Raw genomic sequence first — 27,715 nt, forward strand, 5'->3', positions numbered from 1 at the left:
ACTTATGCAAATTTCTGCAGCTGGCTTAAATTTCTCCTCAGAAAATGGAATTTTCTTTTCTATTGCATTGTCAGGATGCAAATTTTCCATATTTTTATGCTCTGCTTCCCTTATAAAACTGAATGCCTTTAACAGCACCCAAGTCACCTCTTGAATGCTTTGCTGCTTAGAAATTCATTTTGCCAGATTCCCTAAGTCATCTCTCTCAAGTTGGAAGTTCCACAAATCTCTAGGGCAGGGGCAAAATGCCACCAATCTCTTTGCTAAAACATAGCAAGAATCACATTTGCTCTAGTTCCCAACAAGTTTCTCATCTCCATCTGAGACCACCTCAGCCTGAATTTCATTGTCCATATCATTATCAGCATTTTGGTCAAAGGCATTCAACAAGTCTCTGGGAGTTCCAAACTTCCCCACACTTTCCTTTCTTCTTCTGAGTCCTCCAAACTGTTCCAACCTCTGCCTGTTACCCATTTCCAAAGCTGCTTTCTCATTTTCAGGTATATTTTCAGCAGCACCCACTCCTGCTATGAATTTACTGTATTCATCTGTTTTCACACTGCTGATAAAAACATACCTGAGACTGGGAAGAAAAGAGTTTTAATGGACTTACTGTTCCACTTGGCTGGGGAGGCCTCAAAATCATGGCGGAAGGCAAGGGGGAGCAAGTCACATCTTACATGGATGGTGGCAGGCAAAGAGAGAGAACTTGTGCAGGGGAACTCCTCTTTATAAAACTGTCAGATCTCATGAGACTTATTAACTATCATGAGAAAAGCACGGGAAAGTCTTGCTACCATAATTCAATTACCTCCGCCGAGGTCCCTCCTATAATATGTGGGAATTCAAGACGAGATTTTGGAGGGGACACAGACAAACTACATCATTATGCACAACTTTTATTATCATTTAAGAGAAAAAGGGGTCAGCAAACATTTTTTTTCTCTGTTCAGGACACATTTGGGTCATGTGCTGATTTATAGATAGAATGAAATCTTTAACAAGAAGCCCGTTGTGGCAACTCAGGAAGTTTAGGAGGCACTGACCTTGTCAGGGTAAATCAGGACCTTGAGGGATCTTCAGCAGCGTTCTCAAACTTTAATGACTATGACAATATCTAGATTGCTTGTAAAAAATACAGGCCAGTGAGTCCACCCCCAAACTTACTAAATTAGAAACTTTGGTTTTTGCCAAGGCAATATTCATCTAGTAAGTGACCCAATTTATGCCTTGGATAGGTATTTGGATATTAAACTTGTTTATTTATTCATTCTTCATTCAATAAATATTTATAAAATATCTACTGTACATATTTTTCTACATTGGGATAAATCAGTGAAAAATACAAACAGGACACATACCCTTAAGGATCTACATTCTAGCAGGGGAGACAGGTGACAAACAGCATAATGAATAAGTTGACTATGCAATAGCCTGGGTAAAGAAAATAACAAGTAGAGCAGAGAATGAGGTAAATATTGAGGATGGTAAATATTGAGTTAGGGAGTAGAGGGTTGGTAACAAAACCAAGTAAGGTGGTAAGGATTGGGCTCCTTGAAAGTTTTGAAGAGGGTGAGGGAACTAAGCAGATTCCAGGGAGATGGGTCCAAACAGAGGGAGCAGAGTGAAAGCCCTGGCAGGAGTGTGTCTGGCTTGTTGAGCTGAAAAATGAGGCCAGGGTGGCTGGAGCTCAGAGTCAGGGGGAGTCAGCATCAGGGGGCCAGTGAGGGGAACCAGGCTGCCTATGGACTTTCAGAACATTGTAAGAAAGTTGTCTTTTACTCTGATTGAAATGAGGAGCCATTACAGTGTTTTGAGCAGAACAATTATGTGATCTGACTTGCTTTTTAAAAGGATTACTCTGCTGCTATGTTGAAAACATTCTGCAGGGAGGCAAGAACAGCAGTGGGGAGACTAGCTAGGAGGCTATTGAAATAATCTGGGGAAAGATAGTGGTCACCCAGAAAGGGAGGTAATAGAGAAGGGAGTGAGAAGTGGTCAGATTCTGGTTATATTTTGAAGGAATGGCCACTTTAATTTTCTGATGGATTAGATGCAAGTTGAGAGGAAAAGAGGAATAAAATAGGACTACAAGGTTCTTGGTAGGAGAAACTAAAGTTGCCATCAAGTTTGGAAGAAAGATCAGTTTTAAATATTTTGTGTCTGGGATGTCCACTAGATGGTTGAAGTGGGATCTCAAGAAGGTGTTTTGAGTTTAGGAGGCAGATGTGGAATGAAAATGTAAATTTGAGGCATTCCAACATGAAGAGGTTGAGGAGCAGATGAGGAACCAGCCAAGGACCCTGAAAAGGGGCAACCAATGAAGTAGCAGCAAAACTCAAAAATTGCTAACAAGATTGGTTCTATGAGCAAAAGCACCCATTATTAAATAGCATATTCTTTCATTTTTTTCAGTATTACATAAATATGTGGTAAAATATTATTTTGAATGTCTCTGTAAGGGCATTTTTTGGGTGAGTTTACATTTAAATTGGTGGACTTTGAGCAAGGTAGATTGCCATCCATAATGTAAGTGGGCCATATCCAATCAGTTGAAGGCCTGAATAGAATAAGAGATTGCCTCAGAGCAAGAAGAAATTCTGCCAGCAGATGGTTTTCAAACTGGGATGATGACTTTTTCCTGAGTCCTAGCCTGCTGGTCTACCCTGAAGATGTTGGACTTGCCATCTTCCATAATCATGTAAGTAAATTATTTATAATAAGTATTTCTCTAAATGTACACACATCCTGCTGTTTCTGTTTCTCTGGAGAGCCCCGACTAATACATCCTGGAAAGAGGCATTGAAAGCCAGAGAGCCCACCAAGCTCTGCATGTGCTGTATGGGCTTGGGAAACTCCCCCAGCATTTGCCTTTCCCTGTCCACTGCAAACCAAGGATTTCAAAGTGGCTGTCCCAGTGCTCCAAGACTGCTCCTGGAACAAGAACTGTAGCCAGGAGCCAGCATCCCTACTATCTGCCAAAGCCAGAATGGGAAAAGCTCCCTTACAAATTGGCAAGATCCCCCATGTAATTTAATTTTAGATGAAGCTTCTTAAACATTTAAAAGTTTTTTTATTTATTAATCATTTTGTACTTTGTATGCATCAATAGTTTTGTTTTATATATAGTGAGAGATTCTCTAAATGTTCAAATGAATTCCTGGTAAGTGGAATGACAAATTAAAATGAATAAATAAAGATTTGGCAAGCCACTTCAGAAAGGTCGCCAACCTTGAATCGAGCTTTGATCCCTCTGAGGGTGTTCTTAAGCTTGTAAAGAGAATGAGGCATGGGGAGAACCCTTCCATTTCTTTTCAGTCCGGTTTGGTTTACGCAGAGGATGACAACTGTGACCTCTATCCTGGGCCTCTCCTGTCTCAATGTACCCAGAACTGTGACATGTCCCTGACACAGATCTCACACAACTTTTGGGAGGGATTTATTAGCCTTCAAGTTTGCAAAATCACTTGCTTCCTTGGGAAGCTTCAGCTTCCTCATGTCTAGTTGTCCAGATGATAGGAGAATCATGCTTTCTCTCTCTGTGTTGTCTTAAGTATATTCAAGGCTTTGTTTGGGGGTGTAGAAAAAAAAACATAATCTTCCAAATTGAGAAGTATTGCATTTACAAATTCAAAATTGATTTAAATGAGGGCATAACAATAGCCATATGTAAAAAGAGATAAAGCAAGCAGTAAAGTTGGCTTTCAAAAATTTGTAGAAGACATATTTAAGTTACTCATATTTAAGTTTATTTCAACGACCGTCTCCTGTCACCCGAATAAATTAAGGGAAACACCAACATATCTAGACTTTGGCAGTTCTCAGCTTTTCAGAATAACTGTAAAAATCTAAAACCATAAACATAAAATAGAAGTTTGGAAATAAACACTTCTTTTTTTTTCTATCTTAAAGATTTAGCCTTATTTCTAATTTTACTCTCAAAGGTGCTGTATCCCCAGAAACTAAACAGAAGTAAGTAATCTACTGGGTAGCAGTCAAGTAAAGGGGTGAAGTGCCTGAGGCTTAGAGCTAGCCCCCTGTGGCATGCAATGCCTGTGGTTGGCATTTTGTGTCCTCTGCAGCAGAGATATGGCAATAATTCACACCTTGCTCTAGCGTGTGAATTAAATTCACAGCTCATGCTGGGGGGTGGTCAGGTGCTGAAAATGTTTCCAAATTTCATCTTTTCCTCTTCCTTTTCTTTCTTCCCTCCTTTGCTTTCTTTCTCCTTCTTTCCCTGCTCTTCTCCAGGGACACCAATGGGGGAGACCAGGTTCCTCAGTCTGCCACAAGAGACTAGCAATTTTCAAACTGTTTTCTTTATCAGCTATACACATATATTATTATCATTAGAGTCAATTTCTTCTTCCTATTTGTACACTCCTTCCTTCCCTCACTGCTGATTTATCCCAAAATTTCTGGATAACCTTCTATTAGTTCTGCACTTCAGGTTCATGACTATACTCCAATCTACATTGAGTCTCAGGGTAGTGGAAATGTGTTAGCAGCTTCTATCGCTCATTTCATTTATGTCCCATTCTCTATCACCAGAGTTGTTGATGTAGTGAAGACAGGGCTCCCTGAGTCTCCTCTTGAGTCCTGAACCCCTGCCCACCCCTTGTCTCTCTCCAAGGCTCTTCAAACCATTCCTTACCCCTTCATAACCCTTAGATTCTCACTAAAATCCCTCTTCTGAGGGCTTTGTCTGTTAGTCTAAGTCAGACCCACCTCAACGCAGAGTGAGTCCAGGAAATGTTGGGAGGGTAAGGGGCTGCTGATGCAGAGGAGAGAGACACTCTGCTGATGCAGAGTGAGCCTTCTAAAAGCCAAATAGACGTTGTTCACACTGTGAAAACGTGTGCTTGCTATTTTCTATACCCATTTATACTAACATGTTTCTATCACTTTCTTCTCTTTCAAGAACACATAAAAAAGCCCTGTTTTACTTTCTTACATTTGCAAGATGTCAACCACCAGGAAAGGGACATTGCTCCAGCTAAAATGGTATAAAAGTTTGCTCAGTCTACATAAATTCTCAGGGAGTTCCTAACATGCTCCCTCCTCAAATTCAGCTTGAGGCTGACAGCTATAGAAACATCCCCGTAGAACTCTGGGCACAGGAAAACTTGATTTGCCAGCCTCTCTCTGACCATTCTGTACCTGTCTGGAAAGTGGAGGATTCAATGTTTTGGGTTTTTTTGTTTGTTTGTTTGTTTGTTTTTGTATTCAAAGATGAATCTGGCAACACTGAGCTTGCAATTCCTCACGGCAACAATCAGCTAGGGTTCAACAGTGGCTGGGTCTTTAGAGCATGTCATGCCAGTTCCCTATGGTTCCCCTGACACCCTATTGTATGACATCAGACCTTTATTACTTGATTACAATTCCCACTAAGCCCCCTGTATGCATTTGGGTTTGCAAGACATAGGATAATGGGCTATATTAATCCTCTACTCAAATTTTGGGTCTCATTAGCCTTCTATCTTTCAGAACTGGAGCCATTACCTCTACACTCTTGGATATCTATTTCTAGGAATAGCATATTAAATTCTGATATCGAGTCCATCTTGTTGTTTCTCATATCACTTCCTGGGGTGGAGAGACCAGGGACACACCAGGTCCCAGATGGAAGTGTAGTGATGAGCCTCACTTCTTAAATGAAACTGTGTAGGAAATGCCACATTTCCTTTCTGCTGAGGAGTCCCAGCCTGTTTGATTCTTGCCCTGTGTTCCCAGGACTCTGCTGCTTTAGCAGTATGCCTGGGGCGGTGCCCAGGGCCTGGCACACTAAATGTCACTGTGCCATCTGCTCTGAGGCCTGCCATTCCCCAGGTCTCTACCATTGAAGAGATTGCATGTCTCTACTGCTATGGAGCCCTGCTGTCCTTCTTCCCCCTCCCAGTCTCTGAGAAACTGCTCCCCTTCTCCTTTCACGCTTACCCTTATACTTTCACTTTCCTGAGTGCTAAGCTTCATCTGCATGTCTCAGTAGTTTCTCTTTTCTTTACCATTAAGATTTCTGAAGTGCAAAAACAAATATATAATCAATACTGTAGCTTATTTGAAACAAAAGAGGAGAAAAGACCAGAATACACACAAATCAATACATTGATAAAAGGACTAATTGTTTTGGGACTTGTCATCCCAAGATTATTCTTGGTTCTAATCCACGTAGTGGGATGGGGTGCTATGGTGCAGAGGATGAGAGAGGATTTGAACATTTGGCTATTGCTCTGTCACAGAGATTTTAGGGAACATTCATGAATTTATGAAAATTTTCTCCATTAAACTGGTATTACTCTGGGAGATGGGTTTCCTGGCTTAGAGAAATATTCTGCATGAAAAATGGCATGTAACATTTGAGAATTAGAACAAGTTTTAGAAGAGAGCAAGGGTATCTAAAGGGTCCACTTTAAGAAAATATAGCTTTTGGAATATGGAGGGGTGAAATTATCCCAAAACCAACTGGCCAGCTTTTTTGGGGGACAGTATCTGGAGACTTTCCTTTTCTGAGCTAAGTTGTAAACTGTGAACCCCATCACTGGTAGCATTTACTACTGGCCCTCCCACCTTCCCCTGCCTACATGGGCTCATAGGCACACTCACATGCGTACACACTAACTCCCTGACATACCATCACCATTTATGTGAGCACGTGCATGTATGTGAGCTTACAAATATTTTCTCTGCTGAAAGGAAATATCGAAACTTACCATGAGGGATGTCAAGCACAGATGTAGGTATTTAATATTTCTAGGTTTTACCATTTACAACATAACCTGATAACTGAGTCTTAAGCATTTTATAGGTGGGTCTTTTATGTAGCTTATACTACTCCTCGACCATAACTCTTTTTAGTCTGTGACTTTATTGAACAATTGTGTTCTGATAGCCTCTCTCTCAAGTTAGCAGAGGCTACCAACCTGCTGTTTTGGGCATTCCAAAGTCACTAAGAGTGAAAAACACTAGGCTTGTCACCAAATGATTCACTGGAGTCAGGAGAGTTTCCCTGCCTTTGAGAGGTGCCACATAATTCAAGAAAGCAGGGACTTTGTGTTCGCCATTGTTTTTTCCAGTATTAGCACACACTCTGGCAGATGGCAACCTCTTGGCACACGTCTTTTGGGAAATGTTTCTCCTAAATGAATGAGAATTGGACAAACCTGTTCCCCAGTTTTAATGATGAGGTAGAAAGAAGTTTCAAGGATGTGGGGATGAGTCCAGCCTGGGTAGAAATCCAGGCTCTTTCTCTCTTGCTGGCAAGGAACTTACTCTTCCTGAGCTCAAGTTTCTTGTACTTTCAGGAATATGGTGAGAATTAAATGAAGATCAATTTTTAAGAAGCGATTACCCAAATGTCTTCAGCAAATATATGTTGAATGTGAACTAAATGAACACCTCATGTTTATCCCTTGTTTTCAGGATTAAAGCCAAATTTTTAATTAGTTATCCTTAATGTAAAATATCTAAACTTAAGGAATATTTACTAATTTTGGTGAAGTTTTAGATCTGGTAATAGCATTTGTGAGATATATGCAGAATCATCTGGAATGATGATTAAAAAAAACAATAGCATCTACTCTTTATAGACCACTTACCACGTAGCTTGTACTGTGCTAAAGTCTTCTTTGGGGTTATTTCATTTTGCCTTCACAACTACCCTATGAAAAAGGTAAAATCATGTCTTCGCTTTATGGATAAGAAAACTGAGAGGCAGGTTGTCACTACACAATTACGCCTCAGAACTGGCAAATCAATGCTCAAATTCAAGTTTGCCTGACAGTAGGTCCCAAGTTCCCAGGCTTCTTATTTCATTTCACAAAAGCCATCATTCTACAATATAACTCATACTAACAGTTCAAACAAGAAATATTCTGAACACAATGAAACCACACACACAATCTTTTTATTTTTATTTATATTTCTTAGTTCAAGAATTACACACTAGCCAACATTATTATATATTTACATGCTGAAACTGGCTGCAATAAGTTTAAATTCAAGAAAATAATTCTTATGTGCTATTCATTTATAATCCTCATTTTTTACTATCTCATGTATCCCAGAGATTTTAATAGTCCTGTTTTTAGAAAGACATGAAAATAGATGCAATGATATCCACTGTGTTTTGCATTTTTCTAGCCATTGGAAAATGTGCATTATGTGCATATTAAGAAAGGCTACAAGGTAATTAGTAAGGCTGATAATCACTACATTGTGAAGAAACTAGAATATCACTTTTTTTTTTATAAAAGGACAATTTAGAACTGTGCAGGGACAATATTCGTAACAGAACTATTTAAACACCCATGCAAAATAAATTAAAAATGCTGTGAGATTTAAATTAAACTATAGGCAACTTTGTTGGGATTAATTATGTTTAAAATGACGATGGTTGAACTCAAATTATTGAACCAAAAACAAAAACAAACTGATGGAACTGTCAACTTGCTTCAAATGGCGCAAGGACACACACATGGGCATCAGATTAGAGGATGTGACACGGCAGTGACATTTGGTTTGGGAACTCAAAGGACATACAGTTTTGTTTTTCATCATTTGAATCATATTGATCTTCATCACAAATAAAACTTCTTTAAGCAAATTAAAATTTGATGTCAGAATTTTGAATATATCTACAGAAATATTTTACTTCAATTTCCAAAAACTTAATAGCTTTTTAAGAGTGCTGCTTTTTTTTTTTTTGGACAGATTTCTTTAGGGCAGTATCTTCATTAGCATTCTGTTCACTCCTTTCTGGTTTTTACAATGTTCCTAGTGCATTTGGAAAATATTTTTTTAAACCTTTGGTGTGAAGCAGGGTCCTTTTTTCCCCCATTATCTCATTTTTTTTTTCCTTTTTCATTTTTCAATAATTCTGGAGTCTTTGGTTGAAAGGAACAATACTACCTAAGGACAAAATACTATTATTAAAAAAAAGTCTTCTAGTGTATATTGTGTAACACATTTCTGGAGCTGGTAGGAATAACCATTTTTATTTTTCTGTAGTGCCATCTATACAAACTTTTACTGTTTGAAAACTGAGATTTAAGTTGCAAACTTTGGTTTCTTGAACTCTGACATATAAAAAAGTCTATTAAGTTATCAATGATCATTTTTGCTTTTCCCAATTGCCATTTCAAAGGCTATCTCTTGTTTGTTATATTGACTACATAAACAGTAGAGTGTTTCCCATAGACAGGCAGAGAGACAGAGTGGGTGAGCAAAAGATTATGTGTGTTTGAGTGTGTGCGTGTGTGTGACTGTGTGTGACTGTGTGTGTGATAGCAAATTGAAACCCTTCTGTCTGGGATTCCCAAACCATTTATGCAAAAGGGTGTTTAAATTACTCTGCTGGGGGCACTGCAGTAATAGTACTTAGTAAAAAATAAATAAAAATTAAGAAAAAAACTAAACAATTATTTGTATCTATTGACTATTCATTTACAGCATGTTTAATTATTTACATATTATAACACATCAACTTAAGCCATAAACAGAATTAGCACATTGCCTTACCATAAAATACAAATTAGAAGTTAAAAATATTTAAGAAATCTGTTTTAATATTTACACACGTTCAGTGAAAGTTATGGTTGCTCACATTACATGTACTCTGTACATTTAGCCAAATGGCATGATTGCTACAGTTGTGAATACTTAGTATTTTGCCCTAACCAACATGGTGGGGTTTAGTTTTTTGTTTTTTTTTTCTTCCTCTTTGGAGGAATTTTTATCATTTTTCATTTTCTTAAGACATGTTTGTTTTCGACTCACCAATGGACAATGTTATTTGTTTCCTTGAAAAAGAGAGCAATTGGACAAGCAATGTGACAACTACTTAACTTCTGATGTTCTGGGGTACAGTACTATTGTCGAGTTAAACTGTGCAATGGTTCATAAAAACTGTAGGCATTGATTTGCTGATAGAGAAATGCTCAGTACCCTGTATTACTTATTTCAGTATGTTGATTTTTGTTTGCCAAATTAAAAATACTCATATACTGGTTTAATGAAGGAAATAAAACATATTAGCTTATTCCTTTTGTTTTCCAACATATGAATGCATATATATGTATGTATGTTTATATGAATCTATATATACACATATATACATGTAGATATGTTGTAAGACCTATTTTGATGATGTTGCTTTGCCATTTTTCTTGTTGAGTATGAAGGTAATCATTAAACTGGAACACGGTTACCTATAGAAAATGGAAATTATCTTAGTTGCCAATTTAATGCAGGTCTTGCTTTAAACATGATTCATTTCCCCATTACGCATTCCACTGCTCTTTCTTTATGTGTTGTGCTTTTGTAAGCTGACAGATTTTTTTGTGTGTGTTCCTAATGCTAGAATGTAAAGTCTTTTGGTTCATAAACCATTTTTATTATTATTATTTTACTTAGCACTGCTTTTGAAGAAATGAGAAGAGAAAAGGTCTAGATGGCACTGCTTGAATCTTTTCCCCTGTTAATAAATTGTAGTAGAAAGAATTTTAACATTCCTTATGCAAACACATGATTATGTTGCATGAGTTTTCAATTCTGAAATGCATTTCATACCTACTAGCAGTCATGTACAATATATATATATACAGATTGAGATCAAAGATTTCATGTAGACTGTGCATTTTAGAGTCAGAATTTGTCCATGAATTTCACAAAGATGAAAAAACACCTTAATTGCTGGCTATCTGGCTGTTTATAATTAAAAGAAAATCTATACATATGTATAAACTGATAGTAATCCCATATCAGAACTACTAAACACACCTTTGTGGTCCTTTAGTTTAACAACTGGCTATCAAGCTGACTGGTCTTCCTAGACTTATCAGGTCTAGCACCCCTCCTCGCATTTGATGACTGCATTTCAATTCAACGAAACATATATTTAAGAACAAATTCTACATCTACTGTTATTTCTGGAGAGGCTGAGTCAGTTGTTTCTATCTCTGTGGTTACTGAGTGCCAATGTATGCTTTTTACTCTAGGGCGTTGCTTCTAAGGTCCCATCTTTTTTCCTTTGCCTTGTTTCTTGTATCACTGAGAGCAGAAATGAATTCCTGGTTTTATGCTTTTGAGGCTCAAGCTGCAAAGATGCTTCTCTACACTTTGATCTGGGTTGTTCTGTTGACTTTCTTGGATATCTAAAATTTTGTTGTAATCATAAATGGCAATATCAAAGATTTTTATGGCTTGTACAGTGATTGCACATAAGAGCCCACTTCTACACTTGGGCTCTGAGTTGACTCTAGAAGAGCCTTTTCAGAATGGCATTTTGGAGTTGTGCCCCTGAGTTATCAATATGTTCCTTCCTGATGTTTTTTAGTCAAACTTTACCCCCTGTTGACAAGGGGCAGGCACTTTACTTAGTGTGATGCCCCAAAATGATTGCCTAGGAGAAAGTGTGTCCTGGAGAAACATGAGGAATCTCTACTCTGAGCCTGTGAGAAGAATCTTGGTCAGATTCTGCCCAAAGATGATACTCAGAGGTGCTCAAGATTATGTAATCAAAATATAATGGCCAAGGTTTCCTACACTGGTGAAAAACAAAATACCATTCCATTTTGGGGCAAATTCAGAAAGCTGAAGGATAAAGGTTTGTTGTTGTTCTTGGACAGCTGGAATGCAAGGGCAATAGTACTCCATCATATTCCAAGCTGCTAAATCATGAAGGAAACAAGAAATCAAGAAAACATACATTATTCACAGGTGGATACTGGCTGCTATGCACAATTAGGGATATTACTCTAAAAAGAAGAGCTTTCTTTGTTTTCAAAATAGAAATAGCAAAGTCATCCTCCAAGAAAAAGTTCAATCAAATTCAACTTTAAGGAAAATTTAGCAATTCACTATTTTCTATAAGAAAAGCAAAATATGAGCCTTATATTGATAGAAGGAAGACATATTAGCTTATTCTCTTCTTGTCCAACATATGAATGCATATGTCCAATTAGTGTAGAAAGAAGCACAATGGCATAATTTAAAAATAGAAAAAAAATACATCATGCCTGCCTGATTAACAGTTATATATTTTTCTGCAATATCAACTGAGGCTCATAACATTTATCATGTTAATGTGGCTTTGTTATTATTTTCCACTAGTTTTCATATTTTCCTTGATTAGGCAGATTGCAACATATACAATGAAAGCACTCTTAAGAAAATCAAGCCCCAAACCAATGAATCCACAAATTAACTCTCCGTGTGTTCATACTCCTTGAAGTATTATTTGCTTTGAAAAATACAATGGTGAATTTCATTGCATATAAGAAAATATAGTTCACTCAATCTCTCCAAAGCCTTACTTTGCCAGTCTCCTAAGAATATAATCAGAATTTTGGAAGCAAAAAAAAAGCTGGAGAGGACCATGAATCCTTTAAAGCGATGAACAAATCCTTCTCTTGAAATACTCTATTAAATTCAGAAATAAAATTATAGGGACAAAAATTGCAGGGACAGCTGACTTCGTCCGAGAAAAACAATCTGTTTGCTAGTTTGTGCTCTGTATTTGTATATTTGAATGACTCTGAATCTAACCTGAATATCTAAGACAATTCTCATTTCTCTAATTTTTGTATTTCATGGTTATCTTTGATTAAACTATAAAAACCTCTTTAGGTATGCTGTCAAAAGCTAGTGATGTTGGAAAAACAATCTCTCTTACTCACCCTTTGCCACTAGACACAGTATGTATAGACCAGATGCTGTGTGGAGCTGATAAGGGTCATGCTTTCTTGCTTGCTTGCTTTTTGTTACAACCGTCGTTTCTGATTTTCTACTCTGCTCTGTGTTGTTAACTCTTACTTTAACCACCTAGGAAATAGCCGTTTAGCAAAAATATTCTTGGCCACCATGCATGATATTGTCCAGAAGTCTCCTCATCTCTAAATGCCAAAATGAAAGACATCATAGTTGATTCTCCGTGCTCAAGCAAAGAGACTGGCCAAATCGGTTTCCTGAGTCTCTGTCTTGATTCCCCTAGCCTGCTCAAATCACAAGAGAATCTTTTAGAAACCAGTGGGAATAATCTTCCCATGACACCATTATCATCTTAGTAAGAAAATCATAGATCATCTTCGAGTAATGTGTTTGCATGGCATTACAGATAATGTTTCATAAGGACAATGCCATCTCAACAGCATGCCGACCTTAAAAAGGAAGATGAGGAGTATCTGGTTATGACCAAATGACTGACAATGCTGTTGAGCCTTCTAAGAATATCTTCCAAATTATTCCCCTCTGAGTAGGCTGCATACTAAACAGACAACATGGAGCACTCAGGCTGTCTAGCCACCATGTGTACAAATCACTTGCGTTTTAACTGGAAAACCACAAGGACCTTAGTGTATTCATTACTTAGCAGAAGCAACCCAAATGGTATGAAATGGACCACAGGATAGGCCAGCAACTAAGGTATTTTAGCGTCACTTTTGTCCTGGATTGATGTGTTTTCCAAGTCCTACATCAGGCTGTACAACTGGTTTGAGGAGGAATCTAGTCCTTGCTTCCAGTGGGAGGCCATGTTTTAGTTCACATAATAAAGCCAATAGACGATGTTGAAGAAGGAAAAAACCACTGGGAAGAATATGCGGGACCACCGATCTATGGCATTCACATCAGTCAAGTCAGGGATGGTGATTTTCAGTTGGGAGGCGCGTCTCCTCAGGCGACTTTTCTTTTGCGCCACATGTCGTTCCAGAGCATTTCGGCCAAAACTATGCCTGGGCAACCCGGCTTTCCGATACTGGATGCTGGAGGCATCATAGGCTAGCATTGTGCTTCTGGGGTCTCCAAGTCCCATCACAGCCTCAGATGTGGCCATTTCATTTTTTATCTCGAGAGTGCTCAGTAAGATGTTCTCATGGGGGTCCATCTGCAAGGGAAAAGAATCAAAAAGACAATCAGAACAATGAAGCTTTACAGGTGCTCACTAGGCAAGGCACTATGATCGGCACTTAAGGGATTTATAGGAGTGGTAAAGAGAGCTACCTTTGCGATTACATTACCAAAGTCTGAATTGAGACTCTACCACTAAAGCTATTTGAGGTTCAGTTTCTCCATTTATTAAATGATATAATAATCCAACCCTAGAGGGTTGCTGTAATGATGTAATTATATAATAGACTGTTGCTAGTATCATTTTCATTAGTTCTACTTAGGGCATGCAGAGAAATCGAAGGCATGGTACCCTTTTGAAGAATTTATAGTCTTGATATGAACACATAAAAATTAAGCTGTGCTAGGCATGCAACAGTGTTAGGAAATTAATTACTGAATTGTGCTCATAATAGTAGCCTAATTATAGATGAATTAATAACAAAACTAGAACTAAAAATAGTGGGTAACTATCAAGTACTTGCCATTTATGTCAGGCATTTTTTGGATACAATTTCATCTAATTGATGTTTCTTAAAACCCCCAGTTATGAGATGTCACCTTAAATTTGTAATGTCAATACAAATAGGGTAAAGAAATAGTGTTGAAGAATAAAATGCAGGACATATGTGACTTGCCAAAGTAACCACAGTATTCAGAATAAGGAGGAATTCAAAAATAGGAGCATAACAGCCAGATCCACTGTTGGTGGGGAGGGCTGAGAAGAGGAAAGGGAAGAGGGTAGGATTAGAGAGGAAGCAACAAGCCTGCAGCTGACTGTGCTCAACTGAATTCTGGGCCTCAGGAGTGCAATTAGTTGGCTATGCAGATAGTCAAATCATCTCTCTTGGATAATTTCTTCTTGCAAAGCTAAAAGCAAAGGATAAATAGATATCATGATTCCTAAACATTAAATTATTACATAATGTTCTTTCTTGTGTTAAGAAGGGAGGATTTGTATGCCTTATTTTTAAGAGGCCTCAACTGCTACAGATAATAAAACCTAGACAGAACAAGTTTTCATTAATAAGAGTATATTTATTTTGGTAGATAATCAAGATATACCAATTACCAGTAAAATTTCTGAAATTATAAGGAAAAAAGATGGCCAGTGATAGGCTCTGATGATATATGGAAACAAGGCATATAACCAAACGCTTAATTGGAAGATACAATGCTCTGAGCTTCATGAATTATGCAGAAAGCAACAAAGAATGTCGCTAAGATTATATATTAACAATTAACTTTCAACTGTGGTTTAATGGCCATGTATTATAAATTCAAATCTAAAATCTTTTGAGAAATAGAAGCTATGAAATATGCTGGCACATAATAATTGACCAATTAATCTCTGCCTACTGATCAGACATTCTGCATGTTTACTTTATGGTATCATTTTGCTTAGAGGAAACACTAAACAAATATATTATTAAAATGAGTTGTGAAAGTTTATATGATTTGGAAACAAAGCTGAATAAATGTTATAAAAGATCTGCCAAGGAAGGGCCAGGTGGTGGCTTTAATGAGGGCTTCCTTGACCTACAGAAGGAAGGAACATTTAAAGGTTCCTGTTAAGTACCAGTGCTTTGCAGCAACTGATTCATTGAATGCTCACGACATTCCTTGGAAGTGACATTTTTTCCCAGAGGTTATAGTTGAAGGCCTTCACCAAATTTCTCAAAGCCACATAGTTACTAAATGGTGGAGCTGGAATTCAAATTTTGACTATTATAGTAGAAATACTGGGAGTGGGGAGTCCTTTCCAACACTTAAGGAAAGTAAACCTGATGGAAATGGGACACCTATCCTTTACTGTTATTTCAACAGCATGGTTGTTTTCTCTTCTTCTCTGGGTTGTTAACTTGCTTTAGTGACTTGGAAAATAACTTAATTTGCAAAATTTCCTTGGCCACCATGCATGATGTTGTTCAGAAATTTCCCTTCTTTAACCACCAGGATATTTGCTTCTCTACTGAGAAATTATAATAAGAAGAGTTATGAGTTGACACCAGACCTGGCTGAGTTCAAACTATAAAATAGCAATAATGATCATAATAAAAATTATTGGCAGCTATGGATTCCTATTAAGGGAAATTTGCCTAAAGCTTAAAACAAATTATTTTTGAGTAATTTATTTAATCTTAGTGGGTTTCTGTTTCATTATCCAAATTCAAGAGTTGAATTAGGTAATTCATAAAGTTCTATTAGTTACATATTTTTTTCATTCATGAATTAAAAAAAATTGATTGAACATCCAATGTGTGTTTAGCCCTATGCCAAGCATCACAGGTACAGCGGTGAGAAAGACGGAATTGCTGCTGCATCCTAGTGGGAATAACAATCTCCAAAATAATACTGGGGTTGGAGTCAGAGTCAAAAGATTGTACCTGTGGCTCTTCCGTTTGTTATTTTTGACCTGGAAAAATTACCTAATCCTTTCAATCTAGTTTCTTCTGTGGACTAAGAATAGGATTCGGGAAGACTAACTGAAATAAAATATGTGAAGAAAAACTTGGAAAAACTAAAGCACCAGGCAAAGTTGATTATTATGACATGCCATAGATGAAGTTTATTTACTTACTGGTTCCACTGACATGGCAAAAAACAAGAAATAATTATACCTAAAAGAAAATTAAGTATGTTGCCCTTGTGGTGTAGATGTATGAGTGATGAAATTTCTGTAGGTAAAAATCATTTCAGCCTTACTAGAGATCTTGACAGGCTGAAGTGGGAGGGTGGTAGGGTGGGGAAGGTGAGGTGTATTGAACACCTGTATCAATTTATGAAGTGCAGCTACTCCTTAGTGTCTTTCATATCAACAGAATACTTCAACTTAAAATAGACTGCTTATTTTAATTTTTATTATTTTACATTAAGTTCTGGGATACATGTGCAGAACATGCAGGTTTGTTACATAGGTATAAACGTGCCATGGTGGTTTGCTGCACCCATCAACCAGTCATCCACATTAGGTATTTCTCCTAATGCTATCCCTCCCCTAGTCCCCCACCCCCTGACAGGCCTTGGTGTGTGATGTTCCCTTCCCTGTGTCTATGTGTTCTCATTGTTCAACTCCCACTTATGAGTGAGAACATGTAGTGTTTGGTTTTCTGTTCCTATCTTAATTTGCTGAGAATGATGGTTTCCAGCTTCATCCATGTCCTTGCAAGGGATATGGACTCGTCCTTTTTTATGGCAGTATAGTATTCCATGGTATATACGTGTCACATTTTCTTTATCAAGTCTATCATTGATTGGCATTTGGGTTGGTTCCAATTCTTTGCTATTGTGAATAGTGTTGCAATAAACATATGTGTGCATGTGTCTTTATAGTAGAATGATTTATATTCTTTTGAGTATATACTCAGTAATGGGATTGCTGGGTCAAATGGTATTTCTGGTTCTAGGTCTCTTAGGAATCGCCACACTGTCTTCCACAATGGTTGAACTAATTTACACTCCCACCAACAGTGTAAAAGTGTTCCTATTTCTCCACATCCTCTCCAGCATCTGTTGTTTCCTGACTTTTTAATGATTGCCATTCTAACTGGCCTGAGATGGTATCTCATTGTGGTTTTGATTTGCATTTCTCTAATGATCAGTGATGATGAGATTTTTTTCACGTTTGTTGGCCACATAAATGTCTTCTTTTGGGAAGTGTCTGTTCATATCCTTCATCCACATTTTGATGGGGTTGTTTTTCTCTTGTTAATTTGTTTAAGTTCCTTATAGATTCTGGATATTAGCCCATTGTCAGATGAATAGATTCCAAACACTTTCTCCCATTCTGTAGGTTGCCTGTTCACTCTGATGATCATTTCTTTTGCTGTGCAGAAGCTCTTTAGTTTAATTAGATCCCATTTGTCAATTTTGGCTTTTGTTGCCATTGCTTTTGGCATTTTAATCATGAAATCTTTGCCCGTGCCTATATTATTTACTTTATTTCTGTCTTCCCCACCATACTATACTTCTTGATGAAGAGAGACACAAAATCTGTCTCACTCATTATTCCATCCCCAAACTTCTGGCATGGCACCTGGCACATAGCAGATGCTCAATAAGTAAATATTTATTAATGGAATTAATTTTGTGAACTCTTAGTAACTCACTTCACCTCTTTGTGAGTCATCAATAAGATGGGTTTAACTTTGCAACACCAGCCTAAAGACTGGAACTTCTGGGACCACCTCTTGAGTTTCTTCCCTGCTCTAAGGCTTCTGCCTTTATTTATACAGGTCTCTTGCTAGAGCAGCATGCTCAAGTACCTGAGATCTGTAAACTGTTATTTTCCACAGTGCTACTTCCATATCAGATGCCCCTTTTTAACCCTAGAGAAGGGAACTTTGTGAGTACAATTAGAAGCCATAACTAACCATTTTACATATTGACCTCTTTCAGTTATCCCAGTATCCCTGTGGGGCAGGCACTGATCTCATGTGTGGAAAATAAGACACAGAGAGGTTAAGACACTTAATACAAGTTTATGTACTGAATAGGTGGCAGAGCAAGAAGGAGAACTGGCTATTTTTATGCTTTTTCATACTGAGGCATGGCAGCCACCCGGATAATCCCTGCAGCATTCCATGGCTCATAAAATAAGGCACTCTCAGTGCATGGTAGGGGCAGTCAACTGGAGGGGCAGGGTAGGCTTGCAAAATTTTCCTTAATGAAGGATGGATAAGAATGTCTACAGTTAAATATGTCACTAAATTTCAGAGTCCTGCTAACTGCAGCACTTGCAAGTAAAGAGAATAGACATCTGTGCTTTGCCTGTTCATCAAGCACCACGCACTCCCATTTCTGTATGGGAAACCACCACTTCCCCATTCTCAGTTACTATGTCTCTGCTGTGGGTGTAGGCCAATCAGAGCCATTCTGACACCATAAGTGACTCAGCGTTGGGCTCATGCCTTTTCTGAGCCAATGGCATGCTGTGAGTCTTCCGATGGGAATAGCAGAGTAAAGACTCTCAAATTTTCTCCCTGGATCTGCACCTAGAAGTGAGTGGCCCCAAATCAACAGAATCTGCTGAGATGGTTCAACTGTAAGAGGAGATGCTAATTTGGAAAGAAGCCAACACTAAAATGAAGAGTCTATGATCTAATGGTGCCTTGTGTCTATATCTGGACATATCTGACTTGCTGATGCTAAGCAAGACAGTATATTATCTTCCTTCTTTCCCCTGTCCCTTCCTCTTTCTTTCTCTCCCTCTTTCCCTCTTCCTCCTCTTCCTCCTTCTTATTCCTCTTTCTCACCTGCTGCCTTCTTTCTTTCTTTCTTTCTTAAGCCAGTATTACTTTGTTTTTCTGTTATTTGCATTCCAAAGAATCCTAACAGATTCATCTCATTTAAAGATCTCATTTAATTCATCTCATTTAAAGATCTCAACAACTCTATAAGACACTATAGGTAGGGCAGGATGGAAATTAGAGGCATTTAATTTATAACAAAAATTTGCAAAACTCAAATTTTCTTATAACTAGGAAAATCTATTACAATAATACCATCTTCAGTATGCAGAACAGTGTTGGGTTTCAATATTTTAGGCTAGGACCTAAAGAACATAGGTGCTGCTAAATTTTAGTGGCTGACTGCTAAACTGGCATCATTTCCCTTTCTTTTCCTTGTCTTGTTTATTGTTCTTCTTTTCACTTCACAAGGTGTGAGATGTGTTGGGAGCAAAATTACAAGGTCAAGAGCAAAGGTATAGGAGATTGACAGGACCTTTTACATGTGTTTTAAAGGGTAAAAGTGGAGAAAGCCTGCACGTAAACTACCCGTAAGTTTATTGAATTTTAATCTCTTTTACTGTTTATATAAAAGAAAAAATGACTTTATAAATCTAGATGTTAAATTCAATAGCAATTATCATTCCTTTTTCCCCTTTGAAATATCTGTTTTCATAAGGTACTTTCTATTTTTAATTTTTACTTTTTTGGAGGCCTACTACACCACAGCAGAACAGCAGCAGAACAGGATAGATTCCCATTTGACAGGGCAGGAAACTGAAGTTCAGAAAAATGAACTGAATTACCTAAAATCTTATGACAAATAAGTCATAGAACATTTTAACAATTCTGGGTTGTTGATGTTTATCTTAATCCAATAATATTCCATGTTGCCTCTAGCCTGTCTTAAAATCAACCAGGGAAACCTGACTCAGGTAGTGGTTTGGTGAGGGATAGTCTATTTCAGTGCTTCCCACACTTGAATGCATATCAGACTACTCTGGAGGCCTTGTTAAAACAGGTCTGGTCTCCACTCTCAGGACTCCTAAGTGAGTAAATCTGGAATGAATCTCAGTAATCTGCATTTCTAACAAGTTCCCAGGTGATGCTGGGATGCTGGCTTGGTGTCCACACTTGGAAAACTGCTAGTCTATTGGACAGAATGACTTCAAATAAAGGAGTAGCAGAGGCCAGAGAAGTAATACACAAGCTGGAGACTGACCACAGTCCACACCACCAAGCTGAAAAACAGCTTTCATAGACAGAGAACAACATATGCAGCTTCCATTTATTGAGTATTTACTGGAGGCAGGCATTGCATTAAAGGTTTTACACAACTATCCTATTTAATGTTGATCTTGAAAGCCCTATAAACAGGATTATTAATATTCCAATTCTAAAAATGAGGAAATTGAGAATTAGGGATAGTTAGCAATTGGCCCGGAGTTACACAGTAAGCAATGGAGCTGGCATTTAACCTGTTTGTTCCAAGGTTTCTGTTCCCAATTACCAAACTATACAACTGCATTCTCAAAACTCTCCTCAATTACGAGTTCTGTCTTGGTGTGCCTTCTCTGTACCAGGCTATATTTAGGGGACTCAATTTTAGCAAATGGAAGACATAATAATGGTCACATGAATTTAGCTAATCCTTAAAATCGAGTTTCCACACCAGCCCTTTTAGACTTGCCCAAATGGATTTCCTGATTATCTTTCTCTTCACTTGAGCAGTGCAGACACAAGAGAAACCACTAAACTTTCTTTCCTTTTTTTTTCGATTAGGACATTAAAGAAAGACAATTTCCCTTTAACCAATCAGAAGGACCATGTGGCAATCTCTATTGCCCTGGAAAACATAGAAAAATATTTATCAAATTTTTCTGTCTTGGCATTTTTGCCTATTCAAGGGGCCATGGGAATTTTGTTGTTAGTAGTTGAAACAAGAGGGAAGAAGAAGCAAAAGTGAATGAAACGAGAGGGAGGGAAGAGGTAGACTGGTGAATAAGCTGCTATTCTCTGCAGATAAATTGCCTTTACAAGGACCTATGCTGCAGGCCTTGCTTCAGTACAAGGCTCCTTACCATCTGCTTTCTAGTCCAGCTTTAACTCCCAAGTCCATTCCTGACAAGGTTTTTTGGAGAGGCTCTATTAAGCATGCCAATGCCAACAAAGAAATCTCCTGCTTCCCAGTCCAGCTTTAAATCCCAAGTCCATTCCTGACAAGGTTTTTTGGAGAGGCTCTATCAAGCATGCCGATGCCAACAAAGAAGTCTCCTGCTTCCAATTCAACTATCTATTCTGGAAATCATGCTTTATCTGGAATTATTGTGCTTATCAATCAAGAAACAAGTGCTGAAATTTTAAGATGGACTGATTTATTTGCACTAACATTCCAGAGCCTTCTCCAAATGATCCTCTGTGAATGAGGGCAGTTTGTATAGCAACTGAATCAGCTGTTCTGTTGGTTGAAAAATGGACTTCACTGCGGACTTGAATTATTTTCCAGACTGACCCATGTGATGATGGTTCTAACAACCATCATGTTAAATGTTTTGGATTAAGAAGTTTTCTTTCCCCTCTTTCTGTGTCTATCCTAACATTTTTCATGACAAGAAAAGAAACAGGCTTGGTTAACAGAGTTCCATTTTATTTAAAATATATTGTATTAAACCCTGAAGAGGGGACCTTATTTTTATATAATAATCAGTTAATTCCAAGTTTGGTTTAGGCTTGCTGCTTCCCTTCCTGCAACTTTCTTCATGGTAGGAATATACTCTGGAGAGATGTCCTTGTGATAGTCTATAGTCATATACAGAAAAACAACTCAAATCCCCCAATAACCTAACAACATCACAGGCTTACCTTGCAAAGGGGAAATGGGACTATCTGAAATCCAAGTTCACCAGTCATATCATCAAGAGAAGAGTGAGAAATTGTAAAAATCCAAGAAATCCTAACTGTGAAATTTCCAGTTACTGTGACTTGTGTGTGGGTAGAGGAGATGGTGTTTTATCTTCCATGAAATGGCACTGTGACCCAAGTGACTTGAAATGCTTAAGCAATGGACTGTTAATCCCCTGGGAATATCCAAAGCGCTCTTTCCAAAAATAGCACTCTGAGACTACCTACCATGCACTTAGTGTTTTAAGAGGTCAAAGAAAGTTCACTCAATCAGAATATGAAATGCAAATTCTATGAGAGCAAGGGAAGGCCAACATCTTTGACTCTTCAAATCTCTGTGCTGAAGAAAATGGAGCAATACCAACAAAAATTGGGAGTTTGGAACTGGAAAGTAAACAGGAAATACTGCTAAAATACCCAGGTAGATTTATGAAAGTAATTTTTAATAAAAAATGGTAGGAATAAAAGAGTGAGAATTCTTTTTACTCTGCCTTTTTTACTTCTATTATGCAATGATAAAGTTAAATCTTACAACCAGACTATGAGAATGGAGTTAGTACTACCAGCATTTTATAACAGCCCTTCCCATCAAAACACAGAAATTCATGGCTTGTTCGAAGCTAGGTAAGTTGTAAAACAATAATTTAAACTTATGTTTATGGATTCAAACCTACGCTTTTTCTACTAATTGTTTTCAATATATAACGAAAAGATACTTATGAAGTGGACGCTGTTGGCTCTAAGATATGATGCTATCTAGTTGTTGTTGTTTTGATTCTTAAATTTTAAATTGTAATGAGTAAGCCACCTGAATGCCTATCTTCAAGTTTCCTTAGTAAACAAAAACTTTGTTAAAGAATCAAATTAATGAATTCATTCTTTATGGATCGGGGACCTATGTCATCTTCTACTTCTGACACAAAATAATTAATCTGATCAAGTGGGTAAATCAAGTGAACATGTATAGCTTTACACTGCTGTTTCAAGTGATGGTGGTTTTGGAGGAAGTAAGAGGCAGATATGTGGAGTACAAAGAGAAGAGTAAGATTTTACTCTTCAAAAGATCCCAGAAGATACAGTTAATTAATTAATCTGTATTAATTGCAAGGTGGTAAGAAGACCTTCGAAAGCATGAGCTGCCAAGAGAACTGACACCCCTTTGCCTTATGGTCCTTCTCAAAGGGGTTCTTGCCCCTCTCAAAGCCCACAAACAGAGTGAAAATAACACTAACCTCAGAGATGAGCGCAGGTTCTAATCCCATGTTACTGTCTCTGGCCCTCAGTGTTCTTTATTTAGGTGGCCTTGTGGAATCTTCTGCTAACTCCCTCCCCCAGTTTCAATCCTCTAACTATAAGTTCAACAAATTCGTGTTTCCTTTATGATGGGAAACATGTGGGCAGGGACTGTGTCTTGTTGCTTAAGTATCCCTAAAGCTGACCATTACCGTTGGTACAAAGTAAGTATTCCAAACAAAACTTACTAAATTGAATTACTGAGAGGGCTAGAGTAAGTCTGGGATCACACTTTCAAATAAGGCTAGGGAGGTCATATAAGAACGTGAAGCAGGTGTAGTGGAGATTAGGGAAAAGTTCATCCTGCAATGAACTAGACTAAAACACAAAAACCCTTCTGAAGAACATTAAAATTCCAAACTTTAAATATTATAGTGGCCCAAATCACATCTTGGTCTAAGGCTTTAGCCCACAGGCTGCTGCATCAAATTCCTTTTCAATTTAATTTATTAAAAATTTGCCTTCCACTTCCATTTAATATAGAATTACCTACTGCCTTTAAAACATGTATGGCATAATAGAGGGATGAAGGTTAAGAAAAATTTGCCTGGCAAAAATCCCAGTAGCTTCCTTGCTGTGATCTTGACCCAGTGCTAGTATTTCTTTTCCCCACTGTGTAGGCCTTGCTGTGGCAACTTCTCTAGTAACCCTTTGGATTAGAAATTCTTGAGGAGCCTGCTTAATTTTTTGTGGCTTGGTATCTTCCATTTCTTTTACTCTCACAGCATCAAATTCATTTCTTTTGGAAAATGGTTCCTTTCTACATATCTGTTAATTTATGTGGAATTCATTAAGAATGGTAAATAAACTATAGATCACTGATTTGTTTTTTTTTAAAGAATAATATTCAGGTTGAGATAGGAAGATGAATGTTAAATTTTGGGGAGAGAAGAGTACATTCGAATTGTTACATTTAATATTATTAAAGCACATTTAATAAAATGCGTGATGAATTGAATAATTTCTTTTAGAAGGCTAGAATTATTTCTGGGTGCCGCTTATTATAAAGTACAGGCTACTAGTTTCAATTAAGGTTGAAAGTAGGGATTCATTTTCATTGTGTGGGGAAAAAGATTGGGATCAGACTGAAAACAACTGAAGAAGGAAAACGGGAAGAAAACTATATTTGTGATATATCAATTTTAATAGACATTTCTTTCATTCAAAGAAGGCATTGGCTTCAAATTATTATGAACCCTCAGGAAGTGCAGAATGAAGTTAAGTTTTGCAATGAGCTTACATAAGCTCCAAATCCTATTTTTGACAAGTTTCAGGGAGGTAGGAATGAGAATCTGCCTACCCAATCCTGATAACTCAAAGAAGTTTTAACACCTGTGAGCTTACATCCTGACAGGTGAAGGCTTGTTCTAGTTAAATTTTCATCTAGCTTATTGACTCAACTCCCAACCTGGAGAGAGACAACTGATCTAATCTTTTCATTAGCTGGTTCACACAACTCAAAAGCATTATGGGTGATGACTTGCTAAAGATTTTTGTACACACCATTTACCTAGTAATTCAAAGTATCCCAATCCATTTTTAAATAACACCACAGAGGACATTTGTTTTGGTTTCTTTCCACAAGACTGGAGACAGTCCAGTCAGTCAACCATTTCTAATGCACAGGAGTAAAGGCAGTGGGGAGAACAGCCAAATGTTAGGAGAAAAGGAGCTATGTTTTTTTCCCTGGGATTATATATATTGTCAATGATGATGACAGTGCACATCACTAAGAGGGAAAAGGGGTGGCTGACAGCCATACTCCTTTCCCCTTTATAATCTTCCAAAATCTCTGACAGTGAGTAGTAAATGTGAAAGTGGATCATGTTAAGTTTCAAGATTTACTGACAGGTCATGACTGACTTAAAGGTTGTCATCCAAATCTTCCCAGGTCGTTGGAGGACTCATGGTTCTCTCTTGTTCATGGGTTTTGAAACTGACGTCAATCTTGTCTCAAAAAGTAATGAGGATGGGTTTGGACATACACAACCAGTCACTGCCTCAGTTCCAGGCAAGAGGGAAATTATAACCTGCCTCTAGTTTTCTGTTGGAAGCAGAGAAGCCAAGGTTTGGTTTCTGTCCCCCTGAGGCAAGGCACTAATGTTTGAATCCTTCTAAAAATCTGACAACTCTTTCTCCCTGGAAGATATTGACTGAAAAAGAATTTCTAAGCTCAGAGACTTCACAAACCCCATCTGGACTACAAAAAGTTCTACTCAGACGTATAGAGATATTTTTTTCCATATATTCCTACTCCTACCTCCTCTTGTTTTTTATTTATTTGGCCAAGAAGCCAGAAAGCTGACCTAATGCAAACCTTATGGCAGGACTCCCAGTGAACACAGAACAAAAGGTTAACAGAGAAGCAGCAGCCTTCTTTTTCATAGGTGTGTGGGGAACACAGCCAGTGGACTTCGCTTCTACAGATTCCGAGTTACATTTGGTTCTTGAATAGCAGGGGGCATGAGGGTAGTGCCAAAACAGAGATCTTGAACAGAGATGAGTTGGATGGGGAGGATACATGGAATCTCATGGATTACTGAATCCTGTGAGAAAAAGTTTTGACACACGTTTAATGCTCAACTAGCATTGGATCTAGTAGCTGTGCTTAAAAAAATTAGAAGCACTGAGGGGAACTGACTCAGCACTAATTAATAAAACATGATGTCATCAAAATAACTCAGTGTATGCTGGTAAGCCTGTGCTCACTGTGTCCAGCAAAAGCCAAATACCTAATGCTAAGGGGAGTGTGATTATGGAACAAATGTCTTTATAACAAATATGTATGGCAAATAACTAACTGCAAAAAGCATTTATAAGCTAAAGTCAAATTCTTACTAGCGCATGGTTGATGCTAAATGATATGCAGCTGTTTGAATAGAACCAAGGGATTTCTAATATTTGCTGCATCATATAATTGAGAGGAGGATGATTCTTCTTCCTCCTTCCTCACCACTACACAGCTCCCATCTTTCACACCTCAGTTCAAATTCTTTTTTCACGAGGAAGTCTTTCCTGATCTTCCCTTATCTGATCAGGCGCCCCATTATAGCAATGTAGGCACTTCCTTCACTGCTCTTATTTCCATTTATAATTATATATTACTTCTAAAGGAATTTGTTTAACCTGTGTCTTCACATTAGAATGTGGTCACTGCGAGGGCAAGGCACATATTTGGTAAGGACTCAATAAATATCTGCTGAAATAATAATATAAAATCACATTTTGTAGATGGTCTTTTGAAAGTAGCATCCTGAATTCCAGTGTAGATAAGACCATTTATACAGTTTCTTAAGTTTTGAGGACATGAGGTTTGGAATCAGTTTTGAATGCTAGCTCCTCTGCTGATTAGCTATGTGAGCTTGGGCATGTTCCATTGCTTAGTTGAGCCTTCGTTTCTTCATCTTTCAAATGAAGTTCTATGACCTAATCTTAAAATGAGCAATGTTATTTGTAGGGATGTTTTAAGACTGAGAAAAAAATCATATTCTTTTTGGTGAGATAAGATAGTTACGGAGCCTACCCTCATGTCTGACATACATGGGGGTAGGTGTTAGATGTTTTGTTAGATGTGTAACAAAAGGTACCCATTGCTATGGATACTTGCAACTTTAAACTTCTCTACCTGAGAGAGAATATATAAATTCATTGATTTATATAGGCAGGTAAGACTAATTCTTTTTTTTTTTTTTTTTTGACCGAGTCTCGTTCTGTTGCCCAGGCTGGAGTGCAGTGGAGCAATCTTGGCTCACTGCAAGCTCCGCCTCCTGGGTTCATGCTATTCTCCTGCCTCAGCCTCCCAAGTAGCTGGGACTACAGGCGCCCACCACCACACCCAGCTAATTTTTTTTTTTTGTATTTTTAGTAGAGATGGGGTTTCACCATGTTGGCCAGGATGGTCTCGATCTCCTGACCTCGTGATCTGCCCGCCTCGGCCTCCCAAAGTGCTGGGATTACAGGCGTGAGCCACCATGCCCAGCTGACTAATTCTTTATATTTTCTCTCTAGCTTCTCACAGTGGATGTTGTAGTTAAATCAATCCCATCCATTGTGACAATAGTTGAGACTGACCCCCTGTTTAAGTGTAGGCCTGATTGTTTTAAGTCAGTCTTGGTACCTCCCCTCCCTTGCCAAAGATTGGTTCAGGAATGGGAAGGACTACTTCAATTGAGCCAATGAAATGAAAAGAGAAAAACATTCCATGCTAATGGATAGGAAGAATCAATATCATTAAAATGGCCATACCGCCCATAAGCAACTTATAGATTCAATACTATGCATATTAAAATACCATGGATATTCTTTTCAGAACTAGAAAAAACTATCCATATAGAACCAAATTCCTAAAGTACCAAAAAGGAGCCCAAATAGCCAAGGCAATCATAAGCAAAAAGAACAAAGCTGGAGGC

General features: G+C 37.9%; 1 protein-coding gene across 5 annotated transcripts in view; it reads right to left on the reverse strand.

Moving 5' to 3' along the window:
• Positions 1-7,884: 7,884 nt before the first annotated feature.
• GABRB2 (gamma-aminobutyric acid type A receptor subunit beta2) overlaps positions 7,885-27,715 on the reverse strand; it is a 260,076-nt gene continuing 240,245 nt past the window's right edge. For all 5 annotated transcript variants that reach the window (XM_063811655.1, XM_016954152.4, XM_054684759.1 and 2 more), the window contains one exon: positions 7,885-13,882. In XM_063811655.1, coding sequence (XP_063667725.1) covers positions 13,535-13,882 — 348 coding nt within the window. In that variant the 3' untranslated portion in view covers positions 7,885-13,534. The remainder of the gene's footprint in view (positions 13,883-27,715) is intronic.

This window comes from Pan troglodytes, chromosome 4 (genome assembly GCF_028858775.2).
Source record: "Pan troglodytes isolate AG18354 chromosome 4, NHGRI_mPanTro3-v2.0_pri, whole genome shotgun sequence".
NCBI classification, from domain to species: Eukaryota; Metazoa; Chordata; class Mammalia; order Primates; family Hominidae; genus Pan; species Pan troglodytes.